This window comes from Plecotus auritus (assembly GCF_963455305.1).
Source record: "Plecotus auritus genome assembly, chromosome: 3".
Lineage (NCBI taxonomy): Eukaryota > Metazoa > Chordata > Mammalia > Chiroptera > Vespertilionidae > Plecotus > Plecotus auritus.
The window spans coordinates 87304247-87323828 of NC_137772.1; the positions used below are offsets into that span (position 1 = coordinate 87304247).

Below are 19582 nucleotides of genomic sequence, written 5' to 3' on the forward strand. Positions count from 1 at the left end.
AAGATTGCTCTGGGAATGAAGAAGTAAAAGTGGCACTTTTCACAGATGCCAGGATTCTTTTTTTTTTTTTTTTTAGTTATTTCAAGATTTATTATAAAACTACAGTATTGAAAACAGTGTAATATTAATATCAAAATTGACAAATGATAAACAGAATAAAAATAGATAGTCCAGGAATAGGCCCTCACCTACACTGAGTGGCCAGATTACTATGATCTCTGAACACATAATAATCTGGCCACTCAGTATATATATTAGAGGCCCAGTGCATGAATTCGTGCATGGGTGGTGTCCAGCCAGCCTGGCCAAGGGGAGCAGACATAGGCGGTTGGCCAGCCTGCCTGCTGGTCCAACTCTTAGTTGAGGGGACAATTTGCATATTAGCCTTTTATTATATAGGACAGTGGTCGGCAAACTCATTAGTCAACAGAGCCAAATATCAACAGTACAACGATTGAAATTTCTTTTAAGAGCCAAATTTTTTAAACTTAAACTTCTTCTAATACCACTTCTTCAAAATAGACTCGCCCAGGCCATGGTATTTTGTGGAAGAGTCACACTTAGGGGCCAAAGAGCCGCATGTGGCTCGCGAGCCGCAGTTTGCTGACCACGGACATAGGATATACACTGAGTGGCCAGATTATTATGCATTCAGAGATCATAATAATCTGGCCACTCAGCGTATATAGACACCCTACTTTTGACAAAGTTGTAAGGATAATTCATTGACTAAAGAGATTTAAAAAAAAATTTTTTTATTTATTTAAATCCCTAATGACTCCACCAAAAATAATACAGAAACCTAATTGTATTTGGAGACCAAAGGAAGAATAAAAAATTATTACAAACTTAAAGATATACATGGAAAACTTAGAGGTGCTAGCATAATTCATAGTAAAACAGAGGCAGTGGCAGGCATTCTTAAAGGGAAAGCTACTGTCCAACTACTGATAAAAATGTTTCTAAAATAGCCTTTTCAAATACATAATGGGCAAGAGGAGACAGAAAGAGTACTCAGAGGTGTTGTGTAGTGGCTGGCATGCCTCCAGTTCTCTATTGCTCTTACTAGTGGTAAGAATGTCTTAATGGCTCATTAATAATTTTGTTCGAGGAGAGTTCAGAAAAGCTTTTAGTTTTTCTATTTTCTACCAATACATCTATTTGTCCTCTGGGACTTTATGAATTTAAAATTTCATACTGTCACATTCAGTTTTTGTCTGCCTGAGGAAAGATTTGTATGTTGAATTATGCTGTGCTTTTTAAAGCATGTCATCATTCACCCCAGATAATTGATCTGATGAAGGTCAACATTATAGTTTTACACTTCATTTATATCTCATTTGACTTCACAAAAATTATATAAAAATATGAAAGGGGAAAAGCAAGTGTTATAACAATAACTATCTACAATGCAATATTTTAAGCACCTTAGGGGCTGGAGTACTTGCAGAATGAGCCACAGGTTATACATCCTATATAATAAAAGGCTAATATGCAAATTGTCCCCTCGACTAGGAGCTCAACTGGGAGTTTGACCAGGGGGCGGGGCCAGCTACAGCCCTTCCCCCAGTTGGCCCCACCCCTGATTGGTCTCCCCACCCAGATTGGGGGCGGGGGTGGGGCCAGCCAGCCAACCACCCATGACCCCTCCCCCCAGGCTGGCCTGGCCCGATTGGCCCCAATCGGGGAGGACTGGCCAGACCCTACCCATGCATGAATTCATGCACTGGGCCTCTAGTATGTAGATAAGGCACTTGACTCAATTTAAAACAACCATCAGTGCCTCTAGGCAGGGAGGGGTGGCCAGAGGGGAGCTTGAGCTAGAAGGTCCAGATGGAATTAGCACATATCAAGTCATTTCAACAAATATATATTGGGATTCCACTGTGCATTGGGAACCACACGAAATACCTGCTTCACCCTCCACATGGTTAAGAAGGCTTCCAAAATTAGCCAGTTAAAACTATTTCAAATATGTCCTTTCTTTCCATTCTCATTGGCAACATATTTGTTCATCCCCAACAATTTTATCTGGATTACTGCAATCACCTCCTAGTCTCCTCTGTGATTCAAGTCTCATCTGACTCTGAGCTACCCACAGATTATGGTCATAATGATCTTTCCTGCTTTAACTCCATCACATTGCATTCAAGATAAAATTCAACATCAGCAGGGCCCATGAAGTCCCAATAAGGCCCACATCTTCCTCTTACATCTATGCATATACATCCTATGATAAAGCAAGTTGACTCTCACTTCCTGGTGTTTAGATAGCCTGTTTTCAGTAAAAATAATGCCCCTTTCTCTGTTCTACACTTAGAAAATTCCTACTTGTCCTTTAAGATATTTGAGTGCCACCTTCTCCAGGCATCTTCCACCACAACACATAAATACACTCAGAAGGCTCTCACAGAACCAGCACATACCTCTTTCATAACTGATATACAACACTGTATTATAAATGTTGACATATTCTCACCCACTAGAAAGAAAGCAAGCACCAATATCATCACCTATACATTATCAGTGTCTAAAATAGTCACTGGCAATTAATTGGAATCTAATAAATACAAATTAGATGAATGAATCAATATATATCAAATAAACAAGACTCCTGCTCTCAAAAAGCTCCCTATGTTGGGAAGGCACAACTGGAGAAAGGGGAGGGGATAAAAATAAGATATGAAATGAGACAAGAAAGTGGGGTATGTAATAAGAAACTAGTATTTATTTGTTTGTCTAAAAATTTAGGTGCCTAAAATGTACCAGACACTGTGCTTGATCCTTTGCACACATTCTCTCATTTAATTTTCATAACTACCGTGCAAGGTATTATTATTTCAACTTGATAGGAAAGGAAATCAGCACTGGAAGAGTTCAAGGCCACACAGAACTTAATGGTGAAGACACAATTTGATGTCTAAAGTTCATGTTCTTTCTAGCACAATGGTACAAATTCAGTCCTACGGAGTTTCAGAGGAGGGAACAGTTATACCCAGAATAACGTTCCATATAGAAGTAAACCAAATCTTAAAGAATTAGGAGAGAAGATTAGGAGAGAAATAGAGTGCATTTTAGGTGGGAGAATAAAGACAGGCATGGATACAAGTTCAAAACTTGTGAGTAGGACAGAGAATGGTCCAGTCTGGAATAAGTGAAGCATTATGAGGAAAATCCCACTGGAGGAGAAAGCTGGGACTATACTGGGGGACTTGGGAACTCTATATTTACAGTGGGCTCCTCTATTGGAAAAATAACCAAGAGAATAGGTCATGCTCATGACTGAACCTATGCCTTCATCTTCACACAGAAGAGGTAGTAAGTGGGGGAAAAATCTGGTAGCATCAGTATTTAAAAACCTTAAGATAATTCTGATTGTAACACAAAAGAGTACTTTTATCCAAGGGGGAAATATAGCTCTAGAAATTGACATATCAAGTGTCTTTAATGTCAAATTAACATAAAATTATGAAAAAATAAGTAAATAGATGTACTTCACAAATGTGAGTCATGTAGTCTCTTCTGTCTGAAATATATAACATCACACGTAATTATATCCATTAATCTTTTAAATTACCTAAATCATATGCTTAGGACAATATCTTGATTTTAACTAAGGACATGAATTGACCAGTTCACTTATTTTATAAGATCTGATCATTATAATATAAGATGGCCATTCTTGTATGTTTCATGATGGTTTTACTTATGTTTTGATGGGCTCATAACTAATTTTGTTGGAATGATATCTATAAACCTAAACTGAGTATGACATTATTTAGATGGTAACATCACAAATCTATTAAAAGGAATCTAAAATAAACAAAGTAAAGACCTTAAGTAGGTTACCCATAGATCAGAGAAGTCTAAACATTTTTTACCACTATTTTTATGTCTTTAAAAATATATCTTTCTCTTAAAGCAATTTTATGAGCTTAAATTTTATGACATATACAAGTCTTAATGGCAAAAACTCACCACACTGAAATGGAAATGTCAGTCTAATTAATGAAAAAATCTTTAATATGACATATTTTAAACAGAAATAGAACCTTTTACTTCTGACATTACATAATAAATATCAAATATCACAAAATTGAGATACCTAGGGTTTCTGTTAAAGTGAAGAGATTTTTTTTGTAATACTATCATCAATCACTAATATAGCAATGTATGCAAGAACAAAAACAAAAATATATGGTTTGCCCAGACAATGTGGTTGAGTGTTAACCTATGAACTAGGAGGTCACAGTTCAATTCATGGTCAGGGGACATGCCCAGGCTGTGAGCTTAATCCCCAATAGGGGGTGTGCAGCAGGAGGCAACTGATCAATGATTCTCATTATTGATGTTTCTATCTCTCTCTCCCTCTCCCTCCCTCTCTGAAATCAATAAAAATATATTTTAAAAATATATATGGTTTGAAATTTTTATTACATTTTGAATATAGAAGCTTTTTTATAGATAACATCTCTCTCTCTCTCTATTTGTAATAATAAAAGCATGATATGCAAATCGACTGAATGACCAAACAGCAGAACGACAGTCCGGACGACCTTCTGAATGACCACACTATGACACGCACTGGTGCGATGTGATTGGTCGGGGGACCCTGCCATCGCCCCATGATTGCCCCGCAGAGGGAGGCCCAGGCCACCCTGTGTGGGGTGATCAATGAGGGGGGCTCTGTGATCAATCGTGGAGCCCCAGCCAGGTGGGCAGGGCCTCCCTCTGCTGGGCGATTGATTGGGGAGCCCCGCGATCAATCTCCCCAAAGAGGGAGGCCCAAGCTACCCGGCTGGCGGCTCTGCAGCAGGTGGGCGGGAACTCCCTCTATGCAGTGATGGATTGCGGAGCCCTGCGATCGATCACCCCACAGAGGAAGGCCCAGGCCACCAGCCAGCAACTCTGTGGCAAGTGTGCGGGGCCAGCCAGTGATCGCTCCGCAGAGGGAAGCCCAGGTCAGCCAAGCGATCGCACCCCACACCTGTCGCCCACAAAGGGCAAGCAGTGGCAGTGGCAGGGTCTGGGTCAGCTGCCAGTTGCTGGCAGCCGGGGGAAGGAAAGCCCCGATAGGCCCTGATTGCCAGCCAGGCCTAGGGACCCTACCCGAGGGGTCCCGGATTGCAAGAGGGCACAGGCCGGGCTGAGGGACACCCCCCCCCCATGTACAAATTTCATGCACCAGGCCTCTAGCATATATACTCCGACTGCCAGTTTAACATCCCTCTCGCAATCTGGGTCTGCTGGCTCCTAACCGCTCACCTGCCTGCCTGTCTAATCACCCCTAACTGCCTCTGCCTGCCTGCCTGATCACACCTAACCACTCTGTCTGCCTGCCTGATCACCCCTACCTGCTTGCCTGCCTGCCTGACTGCCCCAACTGTTCGCCTGCCTGCCTGATCACTCCTAACTACTCTCCCTGCCTGCCTGATCGCCCCTAACTGCCTCTGCCTCAGCCCCTGCCACCGTGGCTTCGTCTGGAAGGATGTCCGGAATGACGTCCGGAAGGTCATTCAGCTGTCCGGTCTAATTAGCATATTATGCTTTTATTATTATAGATAGCCAATGACAGAATTATACAAATATAAATAAGCAGCATGTAATTCTTTATCATTTGCTATTTCACAAGGAAAGGTTGGTGTAAAAGACATTCTAGGCAAGAAGTACACATCTCTAATCTAAACTTTTTAAAGCACCATTAATACCTATTTCTTCTTGCCTATTCAAAAATATCAGAAGATAGAACTAAAAGAGATATTAGAAATGTTGTCTATTCCTCTCACTTAAGAGATGAAAACACTGAGACCCAAAGAGAAATTTATGAAAACACTAAAACCCAAAGAGAGATTCAAAAATAGATAGCCTCAAACACATTTATAAATTAAAGGTTGAAAATCAATGATTTAAGCATGCATATTAAAAAGTTTAATAAAGGACACAATAAATCCAAAGAAAATAACAGGAAGGATATAATAAAGATAAAATCAGAAATTATTGAAATAGAAAAGAAAAGTACAAAAGAGAGATTCAACTATGACAAAAATTGGTTGCTTGAACACACCAATAGTATTGGCAAAACTGATCATGAAGAAAAGAGAGAAGGCAAATAACCAATACCAAGAATAAAAATAAAGGTAACACTGACTGAGCCAGGGACTTAAAATATCACAAGATGCCTGGCCGGTGTGGCTAAGTGGTTGAGTGTCAATCTAGAACCAGGAGGTCGTGGTTTGATTCCCGGTCAGGGCATATGCTCAGGCTGTGGGCTCGATCCCCAGTAGGAAGCATGCAGGAGGCTACAAACCAATGATTCTCTCTTATTATAGACTAGTGGCCTGTTCCACAAAATTCGTGCATGGGGGGGGGGGAGAGGTGTCCCTCAGCCCGGCCTATACCCTCTCCAATCTGGGACCTCCCGGGGGATGTCTGACTGCCAGTTTAGGCCTGATCCCAGTGAGATCGGGCCTAAACCGGCAGTCAGACATCCCTCTCACAATCCGGGACTGCTGGCTCCTAACCACTCACCTGCCTGCCTGCCTGATTACCCCTAACCACTCTGCCTGCCAGCCTGCTCGCCCCCAACTGTGCCCCCTGCCAGCCTGCTTGCCCCCATCTTCCCTCCCTGCCAGCCTGCTCGCCCCCAACTGCCCCCCCTGCTGGCCTGCTCACCTCCAACTGCCCCCCTGCTGGCCTGATCACCACCAACTGACCCCCACTGATGGCCTGCTTGCCCCCAGCTGGCCCCCCCTGCCAGCCTGCTCACCCCCAACTGCCCCCCCGCCGGCCTGATCACCCACAACTGCCATCCCATCCTGGCCTTTTCACCCACAACTGTCCTCCCCTCTTGGCCTCTAACCACCTCTACCTTGGCCCCGCCACCATGGCTTTGTCCAGAAGAACGTCCGGAAGGTCTCCTGGAAGGTGTCCCAGTCTAATTAGCATATTACCCTTTTATTAGTATAGATAGAGGCCTGGTGCCCTGGTGGGGGCTGGCTGGTTTGCCCTGAAGGGTGTCCCAGATCAGAGTGGGGGTTTCCTTAGGGGTGGGGTGGCCTGGGCGAGGGGCCTGTGGTGGTTTGCAGGCCGGCCATGCCCCCATTGGGGTGGGAGTCCCCACTGGGGATGGTGCCAGCCTAGGCAAGGGGCTGGGGCAGTTTTCAGGCCAGCCACATCCCCATGGGGTGGGGGTCCCCCCTGGGGGGGCATGGCCAGCCTGGGTGAGGGACTGAGGGCCGTTTTTAGGCTGGCCACACCCCCTTCAGGATGGGGGTCCCCATTGGGGTGCCTGGCCAGCATGGGTGATGGCTAAGGGCCGTTTTCAGGCTGGCCACACTCCCTTCAGGGTGGAGGTCCCCGCTGGGGTGCCTGGCCAGCCTGGGTGAGGGGCTGATGGCTGTTTGCAGGCTGGCCATGCTCCCAGCAGGGACCCTCACCCCAAAGGGGTGTGGCCAGCCTGGGTAAGGGGCTGAGGGCCATTTGCAGGCTGGCCACACCCCCTTCAGGGTGGGGGTCCCCGCTGGGGTGCCTGGCCAGCCTGGGTGAGGGGCTGATGGCTGTTTGCAGGCTGGCCAAGCCCCCCAGCAGGGACCCTCACCCCAATGGTAGTGTGGCCAGCCTGGGTGAGGGACTGAAGGCCGTTCGCAGGCCCCTCCCTTGGCGGCTGGCCCGGGTGACCCAAGCCTCCCGCTTGCTCCGGCCTGCTCTGTGGCCGCTGCCCACAGGCCTCTCCTTCGGCGGTCAGCCCAGATGGGCGGGCAGCTTGGCTTCCTCTGTCGCCGGGGGCAACCCAAGCCTCCCGCTGGCTCCGGCTGGCTCCATGGCCGCTACCATCTTTGTCCTTCTAATTTGCATATTCCCTCCTGATTGGCTGTGAGTGTCGCAGAGTGATGGTCAATTACAATACTACTCTTTTATTAGATAGGATGATTCTATCTATTGCCCTCTCCCTTCCTCTCTGAAATCAATAAAAATGTATTTTTAAAAAGGTCACAAGATGATATTATAAACAACTTTATACCAATAATTAGAAGGAACAATTCCTACAAAAATAAGATGCATCAAAACTTCTTATAACTATTAAAGAAAATAATCATAAGCAAAAGACCTGTTTACAATGAGTGTGACATACACCCAAGAATAATGATTAAATATTAGTTATATTTCTTTGCCTCCTTTTTTGCTGATTAAGTAACCTCCACAATCTATAATCAGAACTGACTGAGGTAGTTTAGCCTAATATATCTTTCTTTAAAAATATTTTGTCCAATATAAAGAAATGGAGAAACTGTCCCTCTATAAAAAGAGACTCTCATAAAAAGTGACTTCTTGCCCTAACCGATTTGGCTTAGTGGATAGAGCAGGGGTGGGCAAACTTTTTGACTCAAGGGCCACAATGGGTTCTTAAACTGGACCGGAGGGCCAGAACAAAAGCATGGATGGAGTGTTTATGTGAACTAATATAAATTCAAAGTAAAGGAGCGGAGGGGAGAGCAAGAGAACACTTCGCTCTTTTGGCTCCGTGGGCCGGATAGAACAGCCAAATGGGCCGGATCCGGCCCGCGGGCTATAGTTTGCCCACGGCTGGGATAGAGCGTCGGCCTGCGGACTGAAGGGTCCCGGGTTCGATTCCAGTCAAGGGCATGTACCTTGGCTGCGGGCACATCCCTGGTAGGGGGTGTGCAGGAGGCAGCAGATCAATGTTTCTCTCTCATCGATGTTTCTAACTCTCTATCCTTCTCCTTTCCTCTCTGTAAAAAATCAATAAAATATATATTTTTTTTAAAAAGTGACTTCTTCCTGGGGCATAAATTTGAGAGCTGATTTCAAGTTCTGAAGTCATTCTTAAGAAAAAGTTGGCCTTCTGCTTAACTATTTTAAAATATAAAATTTAAATTATTTTGTTTTGCTCTAATTTGACATCATATACTTAAGTGGCAGCAGTATATACATTCATTAAAACTTTCAAACAATTACCTATTTTTAAGGGCACTGTTAAGGGCACTGTTAAAATCTATTTGTGAGCCTTTATGTTTGTTTGCACAATGTAAACAAAATAAAGCAGCACAAATTCTCCTAAGAATGAACAATTGCAATGCTCATTGAATCATCCTTAAACTGTAAAATATGGGTCTTGCCATGGCTCAAAAACTGAAACAGTGATATGTTATAAAAAGTTATTAAGGCAAGAACTAGCAGACTAGTTAAATACTTTGATTCTTTCATTATTTTTGCCAAACTTTAAAAAAAAATAACTGGTGGAAATGCTTAAAAGGTAAGAAAAAAAATAAGAATTTTTTCATATTCAGTGAACATGAAAAATTGAAATAATTACAAACAAGAACAGTATTACAGCTCCTTAAATATAGAGATTTTATTTCTCACTAGTAGCCCTGCGCACGAATCCGTGCGTCAGTAGCTCTCTGCAGGGCCTGGCTGCTCCGCGCCTGCTGCCCAGAGGCTCTCTATGGCCCAGAGGCCCATCCGCGGCCCGGTTCGGATCGCTTGCCTCGTTGCCAGGGCAATGATGCAAGTGTTCTGCGCCCTGACCTGGCCAGAGGCCCATCCACGGCCGGGCGCAGAACGCTTGCCTCGTCGCTGTGGTGACAAAGCAAGCATTCAGCCAGGCCGCTCACGCTGCTTGCTCTCAGTGGCCACCCCCCTGGAACTTGGGAACTCCGGCAGGTCTGATAGGACTGGGCGCCGCCATCTTGTGGCTATGGGCGCCGCCATCTTTGTGATGGAGTGATGATTAATTTGCATATTACCCTTTTATTAGATAGGATTCCTTTCTATATCTCCTATAACATCTAGCCATTTTGATATAGTATATTTTTTTTTCTTATAAAAGTGAGTCAAAACTCCTAGGTTTATATAAGTCATCATTAATACAAAAAAGAAGATATGGGAATAGGCTAGAAATTTTCTGGAACTACAGGTGACTTACAGAAGTTTAAAAGTTGAGATGATTTTCCCCTATTAAAATTAGCAAATTAAAACTTGCACATATGCTGATAAATTTATTCCTAATTATTTCATGTTTTAATGCTATTGTAAATAGTACTTTTACAATTTTATTTCCCTATTGTTCATTTGATTTTTTTACATTCACCTTGTATCCTGTGACCCTATTCAATTCACATATTAGTTGATTTTGTGTGTGTGTGTGTGTGTGTAGATTTCTTAGGATTTTCTATACACACAATCATGTCATCTCTAAAAAGAACCAGTTTTACTTCTTCTTCTTCAGCATGTATGCCATTTATTACTTTTTCTTGCCTTATTGCACTGGCTAGGACCTCCAGCATAATGCTGACTACCCTTGACTTTTCCAGAATCATAGGAGGTAAGCATTTAGTTTTTCACCATTAATTGTAAGTTAGTCGTAGGTTTTTCACAGATGCCTCTTATCAGGTTGAAGAAATTTACAGTCTAAATGCTTAAACATATTCATGGCCCTATATTATAGTCCTTGTCTGCTAATTTCATTATCTACCATTTTAGGGTCTATTTGTATTAAACAATTTTCTAGCTTCTTTGTATATCTAGTAATTTTCCATTGAATGATTAACATTATGAATACTCTGTTGTTGAATGTCTGGATTTTATAGTCTTCCTCCACTCAAGGTTAAGTTTGTTCAGCTAAGCAGTTAATTTTGTATGAGAAAAACTCATACAAAAGTCATTTTATATGAGAAAACTTCTAAATAATGTTAAATAGAAAGCATCCTTGTTTATTTAAGGCTTATTTTAAAACTCTGCAAGGGTGGCTGTAGAGTAGCTTTTATTCTGAATACCTGGAGTGTTTAATGAAGTCTCTTAAGCATGTGGGAGTTCTGGTGGTTGTTCAGCTCACAGCTATCTCTGGTAGTTATTCTTTTCCCAGTGCTTGTGAACCTTACTGTGGAAGGACTAATCTAGTGCCAGTTACTCCTTCAAATCCCAAGAATCAGGTTTTGACCATCCTTCAACTTTACTTTGGTTCTCTTCTCTTTTGGCCCACTAACACAGCCTTCTTTTCTCGTACATTTATCTTTCAAGAACACATAATTATTCAGTGAAAGGACCCAAACAAGAAAACAATTCTTGTAATTCAATCCAATGTTTTTTCCACTACACAATATATTTTTTTTTAATCTCCTGTGCTTAAAACAATAACAATTTAATCTAGTTTTAAGTTGCTTATTACTTGGTATATTCTTTAATTTCTCTCTCTTTCCCTCCCTCCCCAGGCCCCTCTATTGACTTGCTTATATTTAATTTTTAAAAGATTTGGAATAGGTTAACTGATAAATCTAAAAACAATTCATGTCTAGAAAATCTATTTGATTAAAAATTATCCCTGAAACAGCATTATGACCACACAAATTTAGGTAATCCACAAAGTGTTTTCAAGGAAGGCAAAGAAACTAACTTATTTCTTCCATATTTTTTCGTTCCTTATCTCATACCTGAGATTCATAGTTTATTATTTCCCTTGGGGGCTATTTTAGCTTCCTGTTAGAGGGGTTAGCCTCTACATATTTTTCTTTTAATTTGAGAGCCTTTATGTTGATGAAATCTGCTCCTAGAATATAATGTTCATTACTCTCTATCCACAAAATATCTGTTGATTCATGTTTACAAAGTATTAGTCACTTTAAAAATAAATTTTGCCTAGTTTTATTACCTTTTAAGGAAAGGAGAGATAAGAGCAGGAGAAACAGAAATGAAACTGGTTTATACTATTACATGGGGACTTTAAAAAAGTATTTTTAAGTTGTACTGAGGAAAATTAAATGATTAAATCAGATCTTAAGAGGTATGGGTCTTTTCCTCTTACCTGTGCAGCTGGATATATTCTCGGGGTCTATTGAGCAGGTGAAGGAATCTGTCAACTATCTTGTTTTTTCCTACACCCTGTAATTACACAGAAAATATTAAACAAAAAGATTTTTTTTTCTCTTTTTTTCTTTTTTGCTTAATCTCCCCACCCCACCCATGCAGCCCCTGACAGTTGTCAGCCTACTCTCTATCTATGAATCTCTCTCTGTTTTGCTTGTTAGTTTATTTTGTTCATTAGATTCCACATATGAGTGAAATCATATGGTACTTGTCTTTCTCTGACTGGCTTATTTCACTTAAAAAAAAAAAAAAAGAAGAAGTTTTTGTATGGAGGTAAAACAAACCAGAAGAATATTTTGTTTTTAACAAAACCTATTGCCTCAAAGTTGTAATGTTTTATCTATTGTTAATGAAAACGAAACTAGCAAACATACACAGCACAACTTCTATGACATAGGTTTTTTTTCTTAATTTATTTCTAAATACACTACTTCTAAACTCTTCTCATTAAAAAAATAATAATTTTATACTTCTACATATTGTTTTTTCTCTTCTATAATTTTACACCAAACCGAAGTATCAACATTACAGCAGAATATTAACTATTTCAGATTTGAAGAATACATCAAAGGTGATTAAATCAGTGTAAAAACAATGATTTCTTTGAATCAGTTCTTCAGATGCATGGTTTTCAGTTGCAGGAAGAGGTAATACTCTACTTCTTCTATTTCACTCAAACATTCATTTTTCCTTTTATCCCCCTTTCTACTTCTTAGAACCTTGGAAACCTAAAATTATAACCAGGGTTTATTACTAAGTCTCAACAATATGTGTTCTTCCTACAAATGCTCTCATTTCCTTACCACTTACTAATGTTGAGAGTTGCTGTTCTTTTGTAGAAGACAGTTAAAAATGAAATCGACTCCCATACTATTTCCCCATTTTAAGGGTAAAGGAGATCAAATATATGGTGAAGGAAGATTTAACTTTGGGTGGTAGGCACACAATGCAATATAAAGATGATGTATCATAGAATTGTACACTTGAAACCTATATAACCTTATTAATAAATGTCATCCCAATAAATTTAATTTTAAAATAATAATAAATAAAAAGTTTTCACTTAGAGGTGGAATACTCCATTAATGAGATGTAAATATTTTAACAACTGATTTGTGTGGGAAGAATAGAAGTGGATTAAAAAAGCTGAGTTCTATATGGTATAGCAATAAATAATACATTGATTTCTCATATTGTGCCAGGCTCTATGTTAAGTATTTTCACATGTTATTTCATTTAATCATCATAACAGTTCCATGAGGTAAGTATTATGATTATTCCAACCTCACAAATCAAGAAACCAAAGCTCAGAAAAGTTAAGCAACATGTTCATGGCTACACAGCTAATCATCATGGAGCTGGGATTCAAATCCAGGCCTGTCTCATTCTGTGGCACATGCTTTTAGTTTCAACATTATGGATTACATTTCTTTCAATTTGTAATTGGTTTAGGTAACCCGAGCCTTGAATCATCTCTTTCCCCACTTTTAGGAATCCATCCTAAAAAAAAAATTAGACAGGTAACGGAAAAGTATGGTATCAAGAACAGAAATTAGAAAAGTAAGGAAAAAGTATGGTAGCAAGAAGAGAAATTAGGTAAGGGAAAAGTATGGTAGCAATTTATTTTTCTAAAACACAGACCTCATCAGGTCATTTCTGACTAAACTTTTAAAGCTCTTATAGTTCCTTTAAGTAAAAGCATAACCTAGGAAGAAATTTCTGTAAATATCCTGAGTAAAATCAAACATTATAGCCATCTGCTCTTTCCAATCATAGTTTTAACCTAAAACAGAAAACCCTCAGGATTACTTTAATTGATTAAATACATACATAGTATCTTATCTTCCCATTTTAAAAGCTATATATACTCATTTTTCTCACTGGGAAACTTAGAAAACAAAGCACTTCCCAATGTACAACTGTTAAAACAAATCTGCTACCATTTTTTGTTATTGCTGTGCATATTTATGTATGCTTACTAGTCATTATTCTGTATATACAACTGTATCCTTTAATAAAAATTAGCATGATATAGCTTTTACTTCATTATTTATTCATTTTGAAGATAATATTAAGAGAGTGAAAATTTAAAAGGAAAAAGGAACCTGTATAATGAGAGATCCTAAAAGCTAGGAACTGTCTCATGACAATGGCACTTATCAATTACTGTTCAGTCTTTTGTGTTCCTCATAACAATGTACTGGAAAAAGGAGTTTCACAGAGGTAAGAGTGAGATGGCCTTTAAGTGCAGGGTTAGGAGAAACAGAGAATATGGTAAGCCCCACAGACGAAAATCACACTGAGGACTGGAAGTAAATGTGCTTCCAGTTTCTGAGAGAAATGTTCAGGGACCATGAGTTCAAGGACTTGGAAGTCTGGGACTCTTATGACTGCCTCAGGCTTACTATTTTAGTCACTCTGTTTCCTCAGAGAGATTAGCAGTAAAATCCTTTAGACAAAAAGGGCTTATGTGTTTGTCTTCCTAGATAAGAAGAAAATAAGAACTTGGAAAACTCTATCCACATCCTGTCAAGGGGGGTAAAGTGCAAGGAGTAGAAGAAAAGGGCTAAAGAGGAACGGGAAGCGGGCAGAGTAAATGGGTCTAGGAATGGAATTTTAAGTCCTGGGACTTAAAAGTTGAAGGATCGCCACCAAAGAAGAAAAACTTGCAAGCTTGCTATGTCGGCCCACTGCAAGTCTCACTCAAACATTTTCCTAATCAGCCAACGGCCTTTGCTCACACTGTCTGTTCTGATTAGAAGAGCCCATCCTTCCCCATGTATCTGTTATCTTCCACTCACCCTTTGGTGTTCTAGTGAAATGTCCCTGCTTCTCTGAAGTTTTGCCTGACTCTTGCTTTGTCTTCTCTCCTTCAAATCTGAAGACCAGAATGGTTCCCTTCTTTGGGTTCCTAAACCGCTATCTTTTAGAGCACTCACCACACTGTACGCTAAAAATGTGTCAAGTGCCTCAGCAAGAAATGCACTCCTTGAGGCCAGGACCATCCCCCTATTCATGTTCCTATCACTGGTGAGTCACATATAAATTTTAATAGGTAATAACTATTAAAATTTGAGGAAAGGAAGGAAGAAAAGGAAATGAAGTCATGCAATTTGCTCTTATTACAGGGGCCAGAAACCTCTTCCAGGGCAGTTCTGCTCCCTTTTATCAAACAAAAAGGAAACTGACATTTATGGAGCCCCTTTCTGTCTGCATACACACCACTTCAGTGCTTAATTACTTGAATCTTCATGCCAGTCATGTGAGTGGGAGATAATGTACCTCTTTTGGAGAGAAGCAAATTTAAGTTCTAAGCAGTTAAGAACCTTACACACAATGGGATTTTGAAGGCAAATCCATTCTGACTCAACAACTGGGCTATTTTATGTTTCCCCATCTTGCTAAAAAGAAAGTCAGGAGGTAGCCGCCCTGAATTGATGTCATAGAATCAAAGATCAGTTAGTCCAAGGCTATAAAACAGGCTAAAACACGAGTCCAGGAATTCCCTGCATGGTAACTAAGGTTTAGGAGGGGAACAATGAGGAAGTTAAGCTGGATCTTCTCTTGGGTAGTAATATGTTAAATGGACTCCAAGTCCATGGCCAATATTCAGCTTTCCCTCATGTCTCTGAAATGCCTTTGCTTTGGGCCTCCCTTCCAATTTCCCCTGATTCTTTAATGTTGCTTTCATAGAGTTAGCTCAGTTTGTATAATATTTTGAGATGTTTCTGCATTTTTCCTTTTTAGAAAAGCTACTATATAAACGGCATTATACCAACTGCAATCCTATCCTATATAATAATAGAGGAATATGCAAATTGTCCGGGATGCCGTACCATCACAACCGCTCAGCAGGCGCTGGTGTGTGGGGCCTTGCAGCATCAGGGACGGGGGCGGGGCTGTGGCAGGGTTTAGGCAGGCACACGCAGAGGGAGGCCTCCGCTGCGGGCCTGGCCTGGGGGTGGGGCAGCGGCGGAGGACTCCATCTCTGCATGCCTGCGTGGGGGGGGGGGGGCGGGGGATTAGGCAGGTGTGCGCAGAGGAAGGCCTTCCCTGTGGGCCCGCCCCCGGGGTCCGCAGGCCCCCGCTGTGGCCTGGCCTAGGGTCTGCAGGTCTTCCCCGGCTCCAGCCTACCTCTTTGGGGCAATCCATTGAGGAACCCCGGATAGGTGGGCGGAGCCTACCTCTTTGGGGCGATGGATCGCAGGGCTCCTGCACTGTGACAGGGCACAGGACAGGCTGGGGGATCCCCCCACCACCAAGTGCATGAATTTTTTGCACTGGGCCACTAGTCAAAAATAAAAAAAGAAAGCTAACATTACAGTAAAATAATCAGAAATAAATTGCAGCAGCTTTTCTTTAAGCTTAAAATTCCCATCAAATGCTGACCCTTCCAACTTTGCTTAAAACTAGCCTGAAAATATACTTACTATACTATTATTTAGGAAACTCGGCCCCTGCTTAATTTCTCTCAGGTGGAGTTTCTACTACTATCTGAGCCCTGATTTGCTCATTTAAATAAAGAGGGCCTATACCAGTGGTCAGCAAACTGTGGCTCACGAACTACATGTGACTCTTTGGCCCCTTGAGTGTGGCTCTTCCACAAAATACCACGTGCGGGCGCGCATGTACAGTGCGATTGAAACTTCATGGCCCATGCACAGAAGTTGGTTTTCAGCTCTCAAAAGAAATTTCAATCGTTGTACTGTTGATATTTGGCTCTCTTGACTAATGAGTTTGCCGACCACTGGCCTAGACAACCTGATCGCTAAACATTATCTGACTCTAGTATTTTTTAATCCTATAAATAAGAGATCCTTGCTATATGATCAATGGAAATTTATTTTCCAAATTCTCAGTGAATATGCATTACCTATGTAATCAGAAAAAAAATAATAATTAAAACTGAATAGTAAAGAATCCTAAACATTTGCATAAGTGGGTTTCTTCAAAAACAGAGCCAACGAACAGCACCCAGAAGTCAAACCAGAAGACACATTTCAATCACACGATTTTTGCATGGCTCTAAAACACACTTATAAAGCTTCCTATCAAAGTCATAACCTCCTTTTCAAGCAGAAATAATAAAATCCACATTCTGGCAATTTCCCTTTGAAATACCACGTTACTATAAATAACAAAGATATACTTTTAAGTAATTTGGTCATTAGGTCTGAACAAAGCAGTCATGACAAATATTGGGGGTGGGGTGGGATCAATGTGTCTGCAAAAACAAAATACAAATTCCAAATAAATGCAAGAAAAATATTCACTAAGAAACACTGGGTGGACAAACTAATTGGTAAAGAGAACATGGCAGAATGGCAAAGAATTTTCAGATTGTAATTCAGGCAAATTCACTAAGCAAGGGGTTTGAGAAGGGACATATGATTATATAATATAAATAAAGATAAGTGTCATTATATTTGATGAAACCAAGTATCTCATAGCTTTGGGATTCCCAGGTTGCTGGAGCTGTAAGTACAGGCCACTTAGTTATCAAATTCCCTGTTGCCACTACCAGCTGGGACACAGGCAAGAAAATTTCAGGACAAACTGTTCAGCCCCTCCATACATATTAGACAATTATGCTGGCACAGCAAACGGTATATTTCTGATGTTGCACCACAGCAATCTGCTAAGGCTCAGTTCAAACCATTAATTAGTAAAATTCACACATTCTTTAATTTTGGCAATAAAATATTCACAGTATCTCAGTATTAAATAATTCAACAAACATTTACTAAGCCTGTACCAGAAGAAAAACTAAGTTCCTGGTCATAATAAGCCTATAATGAGTAGATGAAATGAGATTCAAAGAATTATGTAGGATTATATAGTTACATTATATAGAATTATAGTAATAATGTGCATAGAGTCCTATTTAGTTGGCACTAAATATATGCTTACTGATTTTCATAGAGTATAAAAGATTTCTAAATCAACAGCTATAAAAATTAGAAAATAAAGCAATTATTTCTAGCTTGGAAAAAAATAATATGGTTTAATTTCATTGTGTAAATTAATCAAGAACTTAAATTGGCTTAATGAAATTTATTTTAGGAAGTATTTCCTCATTTGAAGTTTATCAATATTGGTATAATTCTGAATAAAATATTTGTATTCTTGAAAATTGGCCAACACGTCTCTAGATAATGAGAACAGGATTGTATATCTTTTCTCTTTCAAAGGGACTTGGGAGGCACATTAATTAAATGCAATGACCAAGTTTTGTCTGGGGATTGATTGTTAGGTATAATAATAGAACTACGGTTATATTAGAAAGAAATTCTGAGACATTTATTAAAAAAATGCATTATGTAAAAGATGTATTAAAAGATGATATATTTAGCCCTGGCTCGTTTGGCTCAGTGGTTCAAGCATTGGCTGGCAGACTGAAGGGTCTTAGGTTTGATTCCTGGTCAAGGGCATGTACCTCAGTTGCAGGTTTGATCCCCGGCCCCAGTCGGGCTCGTGCAGGAGGCAACCAGTCGATGTGCCTTTCTCACATAGATGTTTCTCTTTCTCTCTCTCTCTCTCTCTCTCTCTCTCTCTCTCTCTCTCTCTTTCTCCTCCCTCCCTTTCATTCTCTCTAAAAATCAATGGAAAAAATATCCTCGGGTGAGAATTAAAAACGAAAAAAGACATTTTTAAAAAGTGTTGGGGGATCAGATAAAACAAGATGGACAAAATGTAGATAATTGTGATGGTACAAGGGAGTTTATTATATACTCAACTTTTTGTAGAATATATTTAAAATTTTCCATAATAGAAAAATTTTAAATGCCCTGTACTCTGTATGCAAAGTACTTACATAAGTTAGCTATTAAATATTATTACTGTTATTGTTATAACTGTTGTTACAACTAGAATAAGAATTAGTATGATCTGATGAAAAACAAAAGCATGAGCTTTGAAGGTCTAAGTCCTAATTGTTATTAACTAGCTATGTGATCTTGAGCAAATATTTAAACCTATTTGAACTTCAGTCTGCTTATTTGTAAAATGTGGAAAATAAAAATATATATCTCAAAGGGTTGTAGAACTAAATGAGATGATCAAAAAAGTACATTGGAAATTGTAAAACATACAGATATTAGTATTTTTAATCCTTGCTCATAAGAAACTTAAAATTTAATTATAGAAGAAAAAAAACTTACCACAACTTTAAAATAAAATTAAATCAAAATAATAATAAAATACTGTAAAAGTTAAGAGGAAGACAAGATTATGTCTATTTGGAAGAGACTAAAAAAAGCCTTCAGAGAGAAAAAAAATCACCTGAGCTCTTGAAAACTGGCAGGATTTTCATAGGCAAAGACGAGGGGAAGGAGCACTGTATGAAGCAAACACTATGAAAAATGGCTGGGGGAGTAAAAGGGCATGGTATACCCAAGGAGGGAAAGAAACTCTAATTTGGAAGAACTAGAATTATAAAAGTAGTTTGGAGCCAGGTCATAGGTCATTCTGAGTGTCTCCCTAAGAAAGAGATTTTATCTGATAGGAAAGGTAGGACCACTTTCAACTTTTAGCAGAAAAATAAAATTAAGAGATGCTTTCTAAGATTTATCTCACTGCTGATCAGAAATTACCATGAATTGAAAAGAGTCCCTAAAGTATCAGTACTGTGAAAACATGAAGCACATGATAGTCAAAGAGAGAGAGGGCATTCTGTATGAGAATCAGCCAGAGCTAACTT

The 19582-nt window shown here is 40.0% G+C and overlaps 1 protein-coding gene across 1 annotated transcript in view; it reads right to left on the reverse strand.

The window, feature by feature from the left end:
• Positions 1–19582, reverse strand: part of VWA8 (von Willebrand factor A domain containing 8) — a 407937-nt gene that overhangs the window by 196547 nt on the left and 191808 nt on the right. Inside the window, exon 21 of the mRNA XM_080659387.1 lies at positions 11822–11898. Within this exon, the coding sequence (XP_080515513.1) occupies positions 11822–11898 (77 nt within the window). The remainder of the gene's footprint in view (positions 1–11821; positions 11899–19582) is intronic.